General features: G+C 39.8%; 1 protein-coding gene across 3 annotated transcripts in view; it reads left to right on the forward strand.

Moving 5' to 3' along the window:
- The window catches only part of OS9 (OS9 endoplasmic reticulum lectin), a 38490-nt gene extending 20431 nt beyond the window's left edge, over nucleotides 1-18059 (forward strand). For 2 of the 3 annotated variants that reach the window (XM_087886698.1, XM_034419189.3), the window contains exons 9-15: nucleotides 2273-2315; nucleotides 4513-4601; nucleotides 5346-5588; nucleotides 6837-7080; nucleotides 12713-12880; nucleotides 16130-16242; nucleotides 16834-17377. In XM_087886698.1, coding sequence (XP_087742824.1) covers nucleotides 2273-2315; nucleotides 4513-4601; nucleotides 5346-5588; nucleotides 6837-7080; nucleotides 12713-12880; nucleotides 16130-16242; nucleotides 16834-16971 — 1038 coding nt within the window. In that variant the 3' untranslated portion in view covers nucleotides 16972-17377. Of the gene's footprint in view, nucleotides 1-2272; nucleotides 2316-4512; nucleotides 4602-5345; nucleotides 5589-6836; nucleotides 7081-12712; nucleotides 12881-16129; nucleotides 16243-16833 lie in introns of all 3 variants that reach the window. The other variant, XM_034419190.3, reaches the window with a different exon arrangement.
- The last annotated feature ends 1784 nt before the right edge of the window (nucleotides 18060-19843 follow it).

Raw genomic sequence — 19843 nt, forward strand, 5'->3', positions numbered from 1 at the left:
TATCACAACTTTTTCCCCCTTCGATAAAGCGGGCATGGGCGTGGCCATTTCATGATGCATCCGCCCTGTGGGCTGCGAGTTTGATAACCCTGTTCTAAAAGGATGCAGATTACCAGCTGTCTGAAAGGAATATAAAAATCCTTCCATTCCCCACTATCCTGTCAGAGCTGAAGAAGCTTCTTGGATGAGAAGCAAATCGTCTTCAAAAGAAAAAACAAGAAAGTCCAGTTGCCTCCTGAAAAAGCACTTTTGGGACAACCATGACCTGGATGACTGAGAATCTCTACAGATTTTTAGAGGTTCCTGAACTAATAATTGTGTTGTTAGGAATTAACCACAATGGTACACACATAGAACAGCCTCAACGTTTATGGGGGGGAAAACCAGTATGTTGAATTGAGTACAGCAGCTAGGAATGGAAGAATTATCCAGATCAGAAACCCACCAAGAGAATGTATGGCAAAGTTCAAAGATGTACCACTTGGAAATCCTGCCCCGTTCATTTCTGAGGCAGTGTGTTGTGGCCTGTCGGCCACCAGCCCCTTCAGTAGCCAAATCAGAGGAGAAGGCGTGGGAGTCAGGGTCAGCATCAAGACAACCCGAGAGCTCCGAGGGTGAAGAGGGAACGGAGCTGTCAGAGAGCGAGACAGAGGTGGAGCCTGGGCTGTCAAGTCAGCCCTTGGAGGGAGAGTCAACAGCCCCCAGGTCTGGAGGTGGCTGATGAGGAAGAGGAGGAAAAGCTGGGTCCAGGGCCTGACGCGCAGCTGCGCAGAAGGCAGAGGAGAGGAGAGCAGTGGTAATCTGTGGGCCGATCCTTGGAATGGAAGAGCCACCGCTGCTAGCGAAGCCCCACCCTAGCTCTGGGGATAAAAGGCAGGGGGCGGAGATGAATGGATGTGGCAGACAACTATTTTTTTTTTTTTGTAAATATTTTTTTATTTTTTTCAAACATAAACATAAAATATAACTTTCAAGAACAGAGTCTCGATCTGGTCATAGATGGTTACCACGCTTACATTCCTTTAACAAGCTCCATTCATAATTTCCCATTACATCTTTTAAAAATAAAAATTCAAAACATAAAAAAACAAATTTTAACATAAATTCTAGCATCTTCATCAAAGCAAATCCATTATATCAATACAATTTTAATTTCAAGTTAACTTTCGCTCATTTTTATATCTATATATCAATCCTGATTATATCTTGTTCTTCTTCACCTTGTATCTTTTACCATCAGTGTCAAAGTAATTTTTAACAATATTCTAACCTCTTATTCTAATCATTTACCTTACAATTTTATCACCACAAATCTTAATTTCAAATTCAATACAACTCCATTTTTATTACACTTTATAAAACAAAGTTCTTTCTAAGTCTTAAACTCTTGACCCTTTTCCTTGAATCTTAATATCTTAAGCTTTATCAATTTATCTTTGATTTTATCCCACTTATCATCTATTACACCTTTCATGTTACACAGATTTATCACAAAAACATGTTTTATTTAAAATAATTTCCAGCATATTTTCTTTCATATCTCCCTCTATTGTTTGGCTGTTTTCCAGCATATTATGTTTGGCTGATTCCCAGCATAGTCTCCTCCAGAGCACCAACTATTTTTGGCTGATTTCCAGCATAGTCTCCTCCAACTCTCCTGCAATTGTTTGGCTGATTTCCAGCATTTTAACTAGTTTCCAAAGTATTTCCTCCGAGCCTCAAACTCTTATCTAGTTGGTATCCATCCCTCTTATTTTAAGTTTCCGTTACAATATGATTATTTTATATCAGTTTCCCAGCATCCTCTTTCAAATTAATTCTCAATATATTTCATAATAATCATCATTTCCAGCATATATTAAATTAAATCACAATTTGTTACTAAAATCTGTGTGTCTTATAGTTTGTTCAATAAAACCTTAGTCAAATGTAATCACCAATCTAGCATTTGTTTGCAAATTAAAATTAGAATATATTACATCAAGCAATAAATTTTCTTAAAGTTGTCTCACATTAATATATACTCTTCTTTATTATTTTTAACCACCTATATACCATCCTCGTGGCAGACAACTATTTATCTCCCTGCCGGAGGGACTTGTTAGCCTGCTGTGAGAGAGAAACTTTTTGCCGGGGCTGCCGGCACTCCTAATAAAGGAATCATTGATTTAACTACAGAGGGTTTGTTGTGTTTGGGGAGCTAGGTCAGAACACGGTGTTTTTAATGTGCTGTGCTGAAAACGAAACCATTCGTCTTTTCTCCTTTTTGTAGGAGGAAGAACTAGGGATGAGGACAGCAGACGGTCGCCTAGCAGGTAAATGTAAAGTGCTTTGTGGATGGATCTAGAGAGTGTTGTGTGAACGGATGCCATGGGAGTGAGATCAGCCAAGAGAACATTTGGGACTTCAGTGTATCCTCTCTGTTTCTCAGCAGGGACTGACCCTCAGGCTTTCCAATTAGCGTTCAGCACTGAAAGTACAGTACTCATATAGGACATTTATGTCTTTAATTACCTCTGTGGGGGCTAACTGCCCATTCAGCAGCAACACTGACTCTTGATCTTCCCCCCCCCCCAGGTATTTTAATTGTTAAAATAATAAAATATAAAGGAAAAAGAAATCTATATTTAGATAGATAATGAAACGACTCAAAGAGAAGCAACTAGAATTAGAATTAGAATTCTTTCTTTCTTATTTATTTATTAGTTCGATTTATATGCCGCCCTTCTCCGGAGACTCAGGGCGGCTTACAATGCATTAAGCAATAGCCTTCCTACTTTTGTATATACCTGCTTAGTAGTGCTTTTTGGCCCCCCCAAGCGGTGTTCTATTTTATACAAAGTTAGCTTATTGCTCCCACAAACTGGGTCCTCATTTTATCTACCTCGGAAGGATGGAAGGCTGAGTCAACCTTGAGCCTGATGAGAATTGAACTCACATTAATTGCAGGCAGCTGGCAGCTAAGTGCTACTTTAACAGCAGTTTAGTCCGCTGGGCCACCATCATGGCCAAGCATGATTAGACACACGAGGAATTTTTTTCCAGTGCATAACTATTAAGCATAATTTAAAACACGATCATTCTCCGCTTCCTTTCCATTTGTTTCCACAGTCACTGACCACAACTTCGACATTTATACTTTTAATTGAACATTGAAGATTATTCTAATATGTATTTAAATCTATTTAAATCTTTTTGTTTGTTATTTTTGTTTTACTGGGCTCATAATTTATGTTTTAAAAGCCATGTTCCAAATGTCTAAATTTACCCTGTTGTGTTAGTACAGCAGGGAACTATTCTTGCTTACATTGAGTTAGTTCAATATGATAGATACATACTGTCACTTTTGCCAAGGCTGCGTAGTCTCTCATTTTGATCTTCCAATCCGGTATCGATGGTAAAGTTTATTTTTCCCAGCGTAATGCCAAATTTGTTCTTGCAACTGTCAGCATATATCTTAGTGAATTGTGACTGTTCATTTATGTTTTCTGGGATTATGCTCAATAAACACATTGTGGTTTCAGTTAAAAATTTATCTTTAGGACTTGGTGAATATTTTGATTATTTCTTCCCAATATTTTGGGTTCTTTTTATGTAACCACCGCATATGACAAAATGTTCTCTCTTTTTTTGTCATACAATTTCCAACATTTATTGTTATACAATTTGTTTATCTTGGAAATTATTAGCAGATCAATACGTCATCTGTAAAAATGTTCTCTTAATCTTTGATAAAAATAAAACAACCTGCTGCGATAAAACTGGCACACGCTGGGCTTGGGTTTGGTATACTGTAAAGCTATAATATTTTGTGCTCATGTTCCATTTTCCCAGCTCAAGGAAGTTGGGACCAAGAAGGGAAGTGTTTCCTTTACATTTTAATTGGTTGCATTTTGCTGCTATGGCTTGTCAATTATATATTTTGTTTGATCTACCATGATATGTGAGCTCCACCTCTTAACAGTTTAATTGAGCAAACCATGGTTTAAAATACTGGTTTAATGTTACGGGTAAATGAAATCTTTCTGCATTTCTGTTTGGCAGTCATGTTTTTGTCATTAAACCTAAGTTACTGAAAAATGAAATGAAAGCTTCCAATCGCTGCCTGATGTTGGCTAGAAAAAAAATAAAGAGAAAGGCAATATATGAACTCATGTCTCAATAGCATAGTATGTTTTATTATAGGAATAGGAAACCATGAGGCAACTAGAACATGCAGACTGACAATTGTACCACATTCCTTTGCATAAAGAAATCCAGTAGAGGCACCTAGTTAGCAGATGTAAACTATACCCGATGCAGTGAGGGAAGCCTAATGAAAAGATGGGGCTTCCATCAATTTTCAGACACAGAATAAATTATACAAATAGATACATCCAAATTTACATAGTTGATGCAGGTCAGAGGACAGAACATCACTAGGTGCTGTGTACATATTCTGAAGATTATCCGACTTCCTGCAGTTATCTGACCTCCAAATAAATTGAATTCATTTTGCCTGTATTTTTCCAGATTTTAAGAAAAAGATACATTTCAAAGTTATTCGAAACCCTGGGGACTTGGTGCAGTTTATTCAAGAGATGAAGGCGAATGCCCGGAAGGTGAGGTTTTTTAGTTGGACTTCCTAAACTGACTCAAGTTTACTATATGACAGGCATCTCTTTCGCCCCTGTAGCTACACCGAGCAATCTTCCCATTCTTGGTGCTCTGCTGATGTTTTGGATTCAGTCAGTATGATACCGTCTATCCATAGATTTACACCAGGGGTGGGCTTCAAAAATTTTAGCAAGGGGTTCTCTGCCTGGTTGCTGGGTGGGCATGGCCATGGTGGGCATGGCCTAGTCGGCCTCCTGCACCACGGTGGGGAGGCAGTTTTGCCCTCCCCGGGCTCCGGAGGCTTTCTTTAAGCCTCTGGGAGGGCGAAAATGGCCTCTCTAGGCTCCGGAGGCCCTCTGGAGGCCTGAAACGGGCCTGTTTCTGGCCTTCCCGAACTTCCAGTAGGCCCGTTTTTTGCCCTCCCTGAACCTCCACGGACGCCCTGCATTTACCTGCATCCAAAACGGGCCGCGTGGTGACTCCTGGCAGGGGCGGGGCAGGGTGGGTAGGGCGGGGCCAGCCAGGAGTGGGATTTGGTTGTTCTCCAAACTACTCAGAATCTCAGCTAGAGTTTCTCGTGAACCCCCAGCAGCCCACCCCTGATTCACACTCACACCAATGCATGTAGCTTTAAAAAGCATTCTACATCTTTTATTTATAGCTCGCAGTTGGACTGGGTGGGTTGACCAAATGCTGTCTCTTCCCCTGCCCCCCATTGGCAGTTTCTGAACTCTCCCATGTCCCTTTAGAGCAAAGAGAAGGCTGGTGAATCTGAAGACGCGGTGCAAGAAAGCTCATCCCAAATTAAGGCAGACCCAGAAATGGGACACCCTGAAGATGGTGCTCAGGAGAATGAAGAAGATGAAGAAGATCTGATAGGGAAATTTGAGAAGGAATTGGAAGACATTCTGCTACCTAAGTCTGAAATGGCCAAGCTGAAGGAAGAAGTGAAAACTGAAATGGAGAAGGAGTTTGACAACATCATTGATGAGGTCAGGATCCCTTGGATTAGCTCCGTTTTTCAGTCCGACCTTCTGATTTCTCCCTCCCAAAAGTGTTGGGGCCATTACTGACTATTCCCTAGCCTTCCATTCCCATACCAGATGGAAGGAAATAGATTAGAAAATGAAATCCTAGACTGGACAAGAGAGGAAAAGATTGCAGAGGAAAGGCAAAAATATTCTATAAAATAATGAATGAATTCAAGATTGGTCCAGTAACATGCCCCTTTCACGATGCAAGCTTCCCAGAGCCCTTATGTATCCCACACATTGCCTGAGGGAGAAGAGTATGTCTCATTCTTTCTCTTCCTTTCTGTTTGTTTGCTAGTTTCCTTTAATTCTGGGGAGGGAAAGATGAGTGCCTACTCAGTTGAGATTGGCTGATGGCATGATTTTCAACCCTGACTGCAGAGGATTTTAAATATTACGATGAGAACTGCACACATAAAGCCTCACTGCACCTATTATCTCTTCAATATATTAAGGGTCTTGTTGAGCTCACAGCAGGAAGGGTAGCAAGCATTGTACTTCTCATATATATTGTACTTCTTGTACCTTTCCCTCCTTACCTCTAAGTATGTCCTGGGTAAAGGTGTAGTCACATTCCACATTTTTTTTCTTCTCCCATATTCTTGCCACCTTGCGATGTATTTTAAAAGGGGATGTGTATCATCACAGTGTCTAAAACCAGCCTTTAAATTGCTTCATGAATCCAGGTTTTGTCATTGAATTGCTGAAAGTAATAGAACCTGTTGAACAAACAAACAAACAAGTACAGGCAGTCCTTGACTTACAACAGTTCGTTTAGTGACTGTTTGAAGTTACAACGTCATTAAAAAAACTGACTGATAATGATCATTTGTCACACTCAATAACTGTTACGGCAACTCCACAATCATGTGATCAGAATTCCGATGCTTGCGCAATTGACTCGTATTTATGACAGTTGCAGCATTCCGAGATCATATGATCACCTTTTATGACCTTCTGACAAGCAAAGTCCACGAGGAAGCCAGGTTCACTTAACGGCCGTATTAATTTAACAAGTGCAGTGATTCACTTAACAACTGTGGCAAGAAAGGCCGTGAAATGGGGCAAAACTCACTTGGCTACTGTCTTGCTTAGCAACATAAATTTGGGGCTTGGTTGCAGTCGTAAGTCGAGGACTACCTGTATCAGATTCAGCTCCGGTACTTCTGAAGAACCCTGATCTAGTAATCCATTACTGCTTATCAACAGGTTGAGGATGAACTGGGAACAAAAGGCCTGAAAGGTGAGTTTGACCGAAAACAGGCCTCCAAGTCTTTGGCTTCCACTCTCAACAAACTCATTGACAAGTTGGATCCTGGCAAAGCCCCACCTGAAGAAGAAAAGGTTCAAAAGCAGCAGCAGCAACAGCAAGAGGAGGAGGAGGAGGAAGAGCAGGAGGAGGCAGTGGAAGAAAGCAACACTGCTCAAGAAAACCCACCCAAGCCAAGCCCTGGTATGATCCAGAAGCAACGAAATCAATCTTATCTTGAGCGTTGATAATTTGGATAATGTTTTTGAATCAACCAGCAGGGGGCATTATTTGCCATAAATTGCACCAAGTGATGGCTTCTTTGAGCTGATCAAAGATCAAGGTAAGGTAAGGTAGTTAACAGTCTTCCTAATAGTCTATGGAGATTCTCAGTCATCCAGGGCATGATTGTCCCAAGGGTGCTTTTTCAAGAGGCAACTGGACTTTCTTGTTTTCCTTTGAAGACGTTTCGCTTCTCATTCAAGAAGCTTCTTCAGCTCAGAGCTGAAGCAGTGTCTTCGAAGAAAAACTAAGTCCAGCTGCCTCTTGAAAAAGCACCTTTGGGAGCTAGTAGTTTCATTTCATTGAAATTACCCAATCACCTCTGCTGGATTGGAGCTGGATGGCACTGCTTTTGCAGTACTTCTCCTTCCTGAGGTATAGTTCCAGCTGGCGGTGAGGAGAAAGATCTGTCCAGAGACATCTATTTTGTGAAGTAATTCTGGGCTCTCTTCACTTCTTAGTAGCAACTGACAAATTACTGGAGGTGGTTATACATTTGCATAAGTCTAGAATCATCAGTATGCTGACCTATCAGCTATATATTTCGGCTTAGGCCAAGCAAGTAATGTGCTAGAGGTCCTAGCCCAGGGTTTAGAAGCCATCAGGGTTAGATGGAGAGGAACACATTCAGAGGCTTCTCTTCAAGATGTGTTCTGCCCTAGCTACGGACCCCAAAGAACACAGCACACACAAAGTCCGTACAAACCTTAGTTTACTAATTTAAATCAGTCTTTTCGGAACAAACACTGTTAATTTAACTTCATTAACAGCCGACAAGAATCCAAAGAATAATAATTCTGAGGCACAATATTTCAGATAACTGTAATCTTACTGTGGTTGGCAGAATGCCCAGAAGCAATTTGTAGGAAAACTGATAAGAGAGAAACAACTGAATCAAGACGCGAAGGAATGTGAACGAAGTTGTTTCCTGCAAATTGCATCAGTCCTTCCTTAAATAGGCTAGGGGAGTGGCCAATTAGCCCCAAGCCTTACTCTTGAGGAGACCTCCTTCTGAGGAGCCACTCCTGCCTTTTCGCAGCTCTGCACGCTCGTGCATCGAGAAGAGGTTCCTCCTCTTCTTCCTCTTCACTTATGGGAGCTTCTGGAGGTTCTGAAGGCCCTGGCTAAATCCCCGCCTCTGGCACCACATCTTCTCCAGCCTCCTCATTGTCTGACTCGAGTGCCAGCTGCACAGGCTGCTGGCGCAGCACCACATCAGCCTCCTCGCTGTCTGAATCAGCTACTAACTTCACAGGCCACTGACGGGCCACAACAAGATGAAGACTTTGTATTTATAGGCCAAGGATTCCAGAGAAATACCGTTTTTGACTCTCAATGGAATAATATTCCTTCTCACATTTTAAAATGGTTTATTAATTTTCTAAATACAAAATAAAAACTAGCAAGAACTAATTACTTAGAATGGGGGAAAAAATTAAAGAAGCCAAGTGGAAAGCAAAGGTGCAGAAATCAAAAGAGAAAAATTATATTAGGAGAAGTGACTTCTGATTTTTTTTATAGCAGTTATCAATATAAATATATAAATGATAATATAAAATTATCAGTATAAATATACAACCTCTTACTCTGCTTGCAGCATTGTTTACATTCTCCCTGCAATCTACTTTTATTCTAATCCTCAAAACCATATATAATAACATCACTTTTACTGTTTACTGCAAAAAGTCAATAAGAGGTCTCCAATCATCGTTAAGTTTAGACAATGTCCTGTCTCTTAAAGTAGTTAATTTGGCCATCTCTCCAAGTTCCAATATTTTCCTTATCCATTCTTCCATGTGGATGAAGTCAAATCTTTCCATCTTTATGCATATAAATAGTCATACTGCAGTCATTATATATAAAAACAAAGCTCCATAATCTTTTTCCAGGTGCTTTTATCCACTAATTCTAAAAGAAAAGTCTCCGGTTTCAACTGCAAACTTAAAATCTATACTATTGTATGTTATTGAGTACAAAATTTTCTGGCTTGTTATCCATCCATCAAGCATGATAAAATGTCCCTTCTTGTTGATTACATTTCCATAATATTCTAGAAAGCTTTTCCAGTGACATGTACCGATGATACATCGCTTTATAAAATTTGCTTTAAGATTACTGTATAACTTAGTGTAAATTTCAATCCTTTCAACCAGGTATTCTCTCATTGATCCCTGTGTATATGTCTATACCAAAGTGTTTAGCACATTTTTAGTATCATACATTCTTTCACTTCTTCTATTTCATATTCAGTAAACATGCATTTTAGCAGTAATATGATTATCATTTGTATATAATTCCATTTCAAATTCAGCCTTATATTGTTCAAACCAAACCCAACTTTCTAATAATTGTATATACCAAAATATACATGAATAACCTTCTACCAGCAGTTCTTTTGCTTTTATTCTATGTTCTCCTTGACAATATTTTAATATATCACAGTTAAGACATTTTATGTTTAGTAATCATTTCTCTTCTATAAAATGTTTCCTGTGCTGACAGCCACAAAGATATTTTTGGGCACAGCATAAGTTTCTATCTGTTCCATATTCTCAATACGGCATGTCTAACAAAATGGCTTTTAACATTTACATTAGCCTTTATCATACCATAAATATCCATGCCACCTAAATGTTAAATGATGCCCTTCTAATTCCAAAGGCCTCCTGTTTCTTAGCATATCCATTCTTTCATCCTGACCAAAGAACAAGCTGCAAAATATAATTTCAGATCTGTTAAGATGAGTTTTCCTCTTTCTTTTGTATCTTGTAACACCTTATATTTAACTCATGTTTTTTTTCCCCGTCAAACAAATCTTCATAGGTCTTTCTTCCATTGTTTAAATGGTACATCAAATGTCAAAACTGGTATCTTGTGAAATTAAAAATAATATTCTAAGCAAGACATTCATCTTAATCACAAAAATTCTCAAGAATGACAGTTGTTTTTTCTCCCATCTTAACATGTCTTTTTATATTTCATTCCAATTTTAATATAATTATTTTGAAACAACATGCAACTTTATATTTGTCATATTAATACCCAAACCTTTTATTTTCTTCTCAATCTTAAAACCTGTTTTATTCATCAACCCTATTTGATCTTGTGTTTTCATAGTTTTTGTCAACATCTTTTTCTTATGTTTATTGAAGATTAAAAAAATCTGCAACTGCACCAAATTCTTTTAATTTTCTCATTGAAGTTTCAATTCCTTTTAAAGAGGTTCTCTCAGACAACTACCAGGTCATCTACAATGGTTCTTAATTTAGAAATTTCTTTTTTAATCTTTAAAACCTTAATCCTCTTCTCTTATGCTTCTGTTCAATATTTCTAAAATTAAAATAAATAAAAGACAATGAACACCACAATTTTTCTATTTCACATAGTTCAGATAAATTTCCATTAACTATTATTGGGTGCCTTCTGTGAAATTGATTTTATCCATTTTATATTCTCCCTGAAGTCCATATCTTCCAAATTTTTAAATGAAAAGATCCAATTCAAATTTTCAAAAGCTTTCTCTGCATCCCAAAAAATCAATGCAACTTGTTTTTCGTTGTGCGGTTCAAAGTATTTCAAAATATCCAAGACCATTCTAAAATTGTCCTTTAATTTATTGTTTTGAAACATCTTCATGAATAAGTTCTGGTAAAATTGTTTTCAGTATATGAGCTAAGGTCATTGTGAATAGTATATAATCATTATTAAGTTGCAATATTGATCTATAATTTCTTGTCAGTCAAATCTTGTCTGTCTTTGGGTATTAGTTATATATGCTGTATGTACAGTATATTTATATTTATAATGTAAATAGTACTATTTACATACTATTTATAATATAAATACTATGTAAATAGTATGCCCTCATTCAGAGGTGGTTCTTAGCTGCAGCTAAGAGGGCTTGTACAGTTACATTTGTGCCAATTGCGACCATTTGGAGGATTTGCTCAAAATCAGTCATTCCATACTGTAATGCGTTTTAAATGGGGCTGCCTTCAGAAAGTGTTCAGAAATCACGGGGTACAAAATACCATGGACTGCACAGTGATGAGTGTATCCCCATGCCCCAATGTTTGAGGAGTTGTATTGGTTGGCTTCTGGAGATGATTCAGTGGACTACTTATTGTCTTTAAGTCCCTAACATGGCTCCAGAACCAATTCTCAATTCTCTGAGGGAATATTTTTCTACAAATTCATCTGCCTGCCCATTCAGATTGAATACGGGTCCACTCCTTCCATGTCTTCTCTGTAGGAGATTGTCATCTGATGGGGCCTTGAAAGCACGTATTTTCCCTTGCCACCCCCATAGAACTTTCCCAGTGGAAGATCTGCTCCTTCCTTCCTGAATTTCAGGAGAGCAATTAAGGCTTAGTTGTTCCACCTGGCACAGGAGAAGGTTATGTCTGTATCTATATCTTTGATGATGTCCGTTTTCTTTAAATTAAGATGGGTTTCTTATTTAACCATTAGTCTAGATTTGAGTAAGGGAGAGCATAATAGCTGTGGGAATCAAGATTCATATGAATGAGACTCACATGCAATTCCCAATGAAGTATCAACTCCCTCAGAAATTGCTTTCTCTAAAACACTGTTAATGGCTTGCTTCATCTCCATTCCAAGAGGAACAATTCTTTGCTTTAAAATTATTTTGACCTTTGTTCGTGGTAAATGTTCCCAACATTTGTGTTTTTTTTTAAAAAAAAATGCTCTTCAACTTGATTTTGGCTTGGCTATGCATAAATGCTGCTATTTGGACTTTTTTTTTCCCCTCCAGCATTTTATTCCTTCTAATCAGGGACAAGGCAGCTCAACAAAGTTTGGGGTCACCCAGGTTAATGCTCCTATTTTCTTTCTCCTTTTTTGATATTCTATAATGTAGACATCTACAGACCTTGAGGGCAAGAATGTATTTTTAGTTTTTAAGCTGGGTTTTGCACAATGCTATTATTGAATTAGCATTTGTCCAGAATCCCTGGCTTCTCATCACTGTTATTAAGGTCTGTATGGCTTCTGAACTATCAGTTTATTTCAGCCTATCTGGTAGAGTCTGCAGTCTTTCTCGTGTTTAAGAACCAGGGCAGATTTTTGTATTCTTGGACAGGCACTAGAACTAAGGGGTTTGTGAGCTGTGAACAATGTATTCCTAGGAAATTGCATTCAGTTTTAATGGTCAGAAGTGGTATAGTCTTGGTCAGCTGGCCAACCTCCTGGGACTTCTTGCCTTCCTTTTCCTCTGCTGTCCAGAAACCTTCTGCTTTTGCAAAAGTGTTGAAATGCTTTGAAGGTCTCAGTCTTCTGCTCAAGACGCATTATGTAAACAATAATAATAATACTTTATTAAGGTGTAACTAAATTGAAATGTGGGAGCTTCTGTCCACTCATTGCATTTGTATTTTATAAGCTGCCCAAAGTCTACTGGGCAGCTAGAATATAATTAACCTTACGGGCAGACTGTACCCAGCCTTGCTAGTGGACTCCTTGCAGTTTGCACTTTCCTTCTCTCTCAGAAATGCTGGCAGGCTGACATGCCTCTGTCCCCCTTTTTTTATCTCAGATGGTGACCCAGACGGGCGCGTGAATGTCAGGGTCACTAAAGTAAAACCAGGTAGCGCTCAGCAGAAGGAGCTGCAAGTCCAAGAGATGAGCAGGGACAACCCACAGCTGCGCCACATAGAGAGTGTGGTTAAGGACCTCTTGGAGAAGGAAGGCCTGAAGGCAGAAGGTAATGCAATCATGCTCCCTGGGATTGTGTGTGTGTGTGTGTGTGTCATAATAGGAGTCCATGTTTAGACTGGGGGGTGGAGGTTATATGATTTCTCAGGGGCTTTTCTAGGACAGAGTGGTCAAGGGCATGAGGCTGCCAGCAGTCCAGAATTGCAGGTTGCACAGTGTCATGTGCAACCTGCACATGTCATGAACATCTGGATGCTAAACTGTTTACTCCATTATCTTGATTGATTGGTTAGTTGGTTGGTTGGTTGGTTAATTTATTTTCTAGGAAGGTTTTTCAGGTTGCCCATGTTTTTTCTGTAATGAGATAAGTTGGGAGAGCCTTTAATTGACTGGTAGAACAAGCATTTTTAGCTCATATTATCTTTTTTCCCATGTACAAACAATCCGAAGTTCCATCCTTGCATTTCAGATTCCATGATTTTAGGTACCGGTGCTAGAAAAGGCCTCTGGTTGGAAATTGACTGTAGAACAGAATTTTCAGTGAGAGGATCTCATTAAAAGTATTAAAAGGACACAGATGATGATATCAGTACACATTTGGTACCTACAGTATGAACAACCAGGATATACAATTAATTATTTATGTCCAGTCCTTCTTTAAAAAAAAACAAAGAACATGCAAGATAGATTGAGTCCTGTTAATTACCAGGGAGGAAAACATGAAATGGGTAGTGTAAGATATCACCCTAGTGTAAGAGCTGTGCGTACCTTACATTACTCTTTTTAAAATAGGATTAATGACCAAGCAGCTATATCATTAATGATGGAGTGTATTGTTTTATTAGCTCTTTGAGGTGCAGGTAAACTGGAAAGGAGAAGATAAAAACATCATTCCCAAGGCTCCAAGAATTTGTCATCAATGACCTTTTTTGTTTTTGTTTTTAAACAAATTTGCCCATTTAAGTATTTTGTCTTAAAAGAGATGTACACTGAAAATAATTCCCTAAAGCCAAAACATAACATTCATCTTTTTCCTAAAATACAAAGCTATCGAAGAGTAATTTCAGTGAACTAATTATCTATCTATCTATCTATCTATCTATCTATCTATCTATCTATCATCTATATCAATCATCTATCTATCTATCTATCAATCATCTATCTATCTATCTATCTATCTATCTATCTATATCTACACATACACATACATACACACACATACATACATACACACAAATGTGTACATGTGTATGTACAGTATACGTATATATATTTATGACACATCACAGACAAACACAAGCTTACATCAACAGGATTTTACCTATTTCATAATGCTGGAAAGAAGCAGGTTTTATCAAAAATAAAAATAATTGTGCTTAAATATATCCCCATTCTTATATATCTATACTTTAGTAAACTAAATCATATAATAGTGACTGTACATTTTGCATAATGTTACCAAAGGTTCCTAAACATTTTGCCATCACCCTTCCCTTTGCTATAATTTTAATGTACACAGCTCCCCTAAAACTCCAAACAATAAAATGAATGCAAATGAACCATGAGAGGTGGGAAAGGTGGATTTATTGGCACAATATAGAACTAAAATGTTATTTACATCTCCTCTGGACTCTGTCTGCAGCTCCCAAAGAGACAGGGAACACTTCACAGTTTGGGAAGCCCTGATCTAGACTGAGGCACTTACAGGGTGGGATGGAGGGCTGCAGCAGAAGGGCAAGGATGTAAAATGGGGAAAGGGCTATGCCCGTGATGGTGAACCTATGGCACGTGTGCCACAGGTGGCATGTGGAGCCATATCTGTGGGCACGCGAGCGTTGCCCTGGCTCAGCTCCAGCGTGCATGCGCATGCTGGCCAGCTGATTTTCAGGCCATAGGGGCCTACTAGAAGTCGGGAAACAGGCCGTTTCCAGCCTCTGGAGGGCCTCCCGGGGGGGGGAGGGAAGGCTGTTTTCACCCTCCCCAGCCTCCAAGAAAGCCTCTGGAGCCTGGGGAAGGCGAAAAACAGGCCTACTGGGCCCACCATTAAACGTTTTGCCATCGCATGCCAAAAGCAGGGCGAGCGCATGGATGCACGGGGGGTGGGGTGCGGGGGGCATTGAATTATGGGTGTGGGCACACACACGTGTGACTTCCGCTTTTGGCACTCGACGGCAAAAAGGTTAGCCATCACTGGGCTATACCATGCATATGGGTAATGCAGGGTCAGAATTTTGCAGGGTATTTCTGCAGAGAAATCTTCCTTCTTTCTTTCCTTCCTCCCTCCCTCCCTCCCACCCTCCTTCCTTCCTTCCTTCCTCATGTATTCTGCGCTCTACTTCATATATCTTCCACCTTCCAATAGTGAGAAATTGAGCACTGAGATTTAGCAGATTTAGTTGATTTCCAGGAACCACAAAGAAGGCACTCAGGAGCCTCAGGTTGCCAATAAAGTAGTTTTCTGGATCATGAAGTAATACTGCTTTTCATCCCATGAAAATATTTGCCACAATGTATAAGTATCTTGTGTTACAATAACTGTTTGCTGTGTGTAATCTGTTCATTAATAAGTCAATTTATTTCTCTGTGGAAAAATAACAGTTTTTTCATAGTTTTCTGAGAATCCATTTTGCCCTTCTAATGTCTAGAACGTGTACTTTTTCGTTACTTTTAGGTGCTTTTTTATCCTAAACATTGACACTTCCTACTAATTTATGATCTGAGACTGTAGCTTTTTATGTTGGTTGTTTTGGTTAGAATAAAGATAGAGCAAATGGCAGGATTTTTTCCTTGAAGATCAGGTTTAAGGATATTGGATTAGCCTGCCTTGATCCTGCCAACCCGTCCCTCCCCTCCAAACTCTTTATTATATGGCTTTTAAAGACCTTGCTAACAGTAAAGTCAGAGTAAGTCCAGGATGTGGCAACTCATTTCTTGGTTCTAACAAACAAGATTTCAGTGTCCTCAGTATTTGCCTGTCTCCATTCATCTTGTTGGCAGTAATATCAAGTCACATTTCTTTTTCTGCCAGATTATAATGAAAGAAGCAGGGTCAGTGATAGTCATAAATTTAAGATGACATTGGGATTCGGCATGAGGCTAGTGTTCTAGTGGTTTTATCTTTTGCCATTCCATTGCTTCTCTTATTTAGGAACTGCCCTGTTTTTCCCAATAGCAAGAGGGAAATTCTAAGAATTGTAGTTTCAATATGTTTGAATAATTTACGTTGGCAGCAAATTAGAGAAGATTATTGCAAGGGTCTTGGGGCTGTCATTAATGCTTGATTCTCTATGATTGGCAGGAAAAATTGAAATCAAGATTGTGACAACTGGTGGTTTTGGAGATGACGATGACACCCACTGGCTCTCAGAAGAAGACACCAAGAACCTCAAAGACATTTTCTTTAATATTTTGGTAAGGACTTACATCCACACTAATATAATGGGAAGAAATACTTCCTTCCTATCATCCCAGCATAACTACAAAATTGCTTAGAGCATAAAAAGCTAGGAGGCTGGCTCCAGGGATTTCATTAGGAGAGCGGCATTTTGTGTGCGTTGTGGCAGTGAGGCACAACTCTGACCGGAAGTTTCTCAAGTTTGAGGGGCAAGGGTGGGACAGCAAGGAAGAAGAGTGAGAAGTCCCGTCGTGTGGGAAAGATTCCCTTTGTGTAATGTTGCATTCCACTTCTTGCTGTTGGCAGAGGGGACCAGTTAGTGAATTTTGGAACGCTCTTGATGATGGCAAAGGTGAAAAATCAAGTCAGATTTCAGAGTGGAATTGGAGTGCTCCTGTGCATTTCAGTGTGTTGCTATAAATTAATCCCAGTGAAATATTGGCAGCATTTCTCAGCCTTTTGAGGAAGAATGGGAAGGAGCCCCATGCCGTGTAGGTTTTTTTCCTCTTAGAGTGGCAAAGAGCTTCGGCTAAAAATTAGCTTCCCTTTTGCCTTATACATGGGGGGTGCTGTCTGTCTGTTTGATTGCTTTGGTATTTGTTTCTTAGATCCAGGGCACAGAGGAAGCACATAAAGAGCAAAGGCGGCAACGCCAACTGGAAGACAACTACCGTTTTGTGTGGGGGCGTAACCAGGAAGAGCTCCCTAGCACTGGCGGGACCGAATCGGATGACTTAGACTTTTGATCTTTTGCCAATCTTCAGAACTCTGGCATTCATGGAAGTTCCTTTGCAGGATTTGGCAGCCACCATTTTCCTCATGTGCATCAGGAGGACCAAATTGTTTTGTTGCTAGAATCTGCGTCGAATGCGCGTAAGACATTGGCAAGGCCAAGGCGAGCACCACTCAGAGCTGTGAATTGTCTCCTTTAAAGCTATTGCTGTCAAGTGAGTCTCTCTAGGCATCCACTGTGACATTTCCTCCCGCACCTTAATGGCTTCTGTAGGGCTGCCTCAGATGGAGACAGGTTCCAAGCTTTTCCTCCTTTTTTTCAAATTATTGGCCTCCGCCTCGGTGCCCAAATCTTGGCTTCAAAATGATTAAAGATGCGCACAAAAGAGAATGAAACCCCATACAAAAAAAAAACAAAAACCCGCCGATTCACCTCAGGTGTGAATCAAGTTGGAGAGCTTAAAACTGGTGCCCTTCTGTTTCTAAAACCCTCATAAATTGGAAGGATCTCATGTTTCTTTGTCTCACCTGTGTGCCTTGAAATGTCAAATCAAAGGAGAGGACACTCTTTCTTTGTGCGGTGTTGACCTCCTCCCAACAGTTTATTTTTCTTTAGGTCTGAATGTTTGAATTGTGAGCAAATCTGCTCCAGCATACAGGCTGTCCCTTTGACTATCTTCATTTCTGGAGCAGAAAGCTAGGACACATCCTGTGTGTGTGCTGAAATCAGCAAAGAAATGTGGTGGAGGGTTGGGAGAAAGGCTACTGTAGGCCGATCTTCCTAGCCACGTTGTTTCACATACGAAAGGGTCTTAGACATAGGAGTATGTGAACTGCATTAAAAATGCTTCCTTTGTAACAAAGATTCATGGAGGTACGGGACTGGCTGTTCCTTCTGTGAAGTCTCAAGAAGTGAAGCTAGCTGAAATTTGTGATTTATTTTCAATGCCGTTGAACAGTCTGGGCTGCTGCATGGGTGACTGGAGGTGAGGAATTGCGGCTCAAGGGAAGCAGCAAGGCGGAAGAAATAGTGTTGCCTTCCTTGACACATCCAGGACAAATCGCAATTCATTTTTCTATCAATAAATCCAGATGAACCCAACTAGAGTTTGGTGTTTGCTTATGTGACTCTGAGTGGATAGTATTGGCTATAGAAGTGCTCTGAGCAGAGCATCAAGTCATTTCTCTTATTAAAATAAATAGGGTGTCTTCTCTTTACTTCTTATAAAACAAAGCATCACATCCATATAGGCGTCTGCTGTAGGAATCAGTGATCATTCTAATTTATTTTTTTGGGCTGGTACAATAAATGCTGCATTATGGAACTTCGGTAAAAGATCTTGATAGGAAAGGAACTGATTCTTTTGCAATTTAATAAACAAAAAATAACTACTAATTGTAACACCAATGATTGAGGCAAAGGAATGGTCTTCTCTTAAGTTTAGCAGTCAATCTATTTCATTCTATTGAGTTCTATTATATGGTCACCAGAAGCATCCAAGAACTTCCAAGGTATTTTCCTCAGTGCCACCCACGTTCTTTATGCCACCTAACTTGGTTTTAAATTACTTTTAAGATAATAAAGAAGTGGAAAACCAGCTTTCCATTGATATTCCAGAAAGTCATCAAACCTTATCAATCCCCATTGACATTTGTAGAAATAAAAATGGCTACTTGACTCATGCTCTGTTTTGCAAGTGTGCCCAGGGAACAGATCAAAACAAGTGGAAAGTGATAAACCAAGATAGTAGGTTAGTAAGAGGAAAGACATGGAGGGCAGCCACATTTGGTTGTCTTGGAGTTTTTAAATTTTTCATAATCCACTTCAGCAATTATAAGTAGCTGAAGCTCGGAGTATTGTTGTCCCATGCAGGCAACAGCCCTCCAATAAGGAACAATGACCTGAGATATGGCAGAGAGGAGCCTGTGCAGTAGAAATCAGGTCCAGCAAAAAACAAAAATACAATATATAATTAGTTTAATAAATTGGCGGAGCCATCCAGACATAAATCTGCTTGCACTTATGTCTCTGCCAAATAAAATCACTCCAGAAGATTCATGCACATAATTTGTCAGCAGATGAAATTACCTGTTGGACTGCCTGAATAATTGCTAGATCTGGACTTGGGGATAGGCATTGCAAGATAGAACTGAAATTGTGTCAGCATCTCACTCCAGTGGTTCAGGGATAATGGACGGAAGGGGATTGTTTGGAGATGTAAAATATGTGATTACATAACTCAAGATATCCAGGCATCAAATGAATATAGGCAAAAGTAGAACTAGCATTGAGAATTGTGTAATTTTGTTCTGGTGGGTAGTTGGAAGAGTGGAATGTAAGATTGGAGAGGGGCGGGGAGGATGCTCATGGACTGGGAGGGAGAGGTATTGAGTTGGAGGTGGGAGAGAGCGATATGATGGGAAGCTGAGAGCAGGTTACTTATGAAGAATGTGATGGCAGTGTTTGATACTGTTTCCTTCTTTTAACACCCAGTATTAGATCATTAGATCCTCAATAGTTTTGAGCTCTGGATATTGCCACTAAATGCCAACCATTGCGGATGAGGCATAAAACGTGATATTTGTGAGGGGGACTTTAGTGGCCCAGAGGATGGGTTTCTCTCTCTGAAAGATGCTCACCTGTGCTTCAGCTCTGGGACCAGCTCCACTCTGATGATTGTGCGGTTCAGCTGGGCATAGGGGGGCCAGAGATTTTTGCTACTGGTTCTCCGAACCACCCGCCTCCATCGCTACCGGATTGGGCGATCCGGTCCGAACCGGGAGCATTTCACCCCTGCTTTAACAGAACTGAGACATCTCAGCTATAGCTCTTCAAGGGTGACCAATGGACAAGATTATCTGATTGAGAATGGTTACAAAATGAGA

This window comes from Pantherophis guttatus, chromosome 2, assembly GCF_059756535.1.
Source record: "Pantherophis guttatus breed Tessera chromosome 2, ASM5975653v1, whole genome shotgun sequence".
Lineage (NCBI taxonomy): Eukaryota > Metazoa > Chordata > Lepidosauria > Squamata > Colubridae > Pantherophis > Pantherophis guttatus.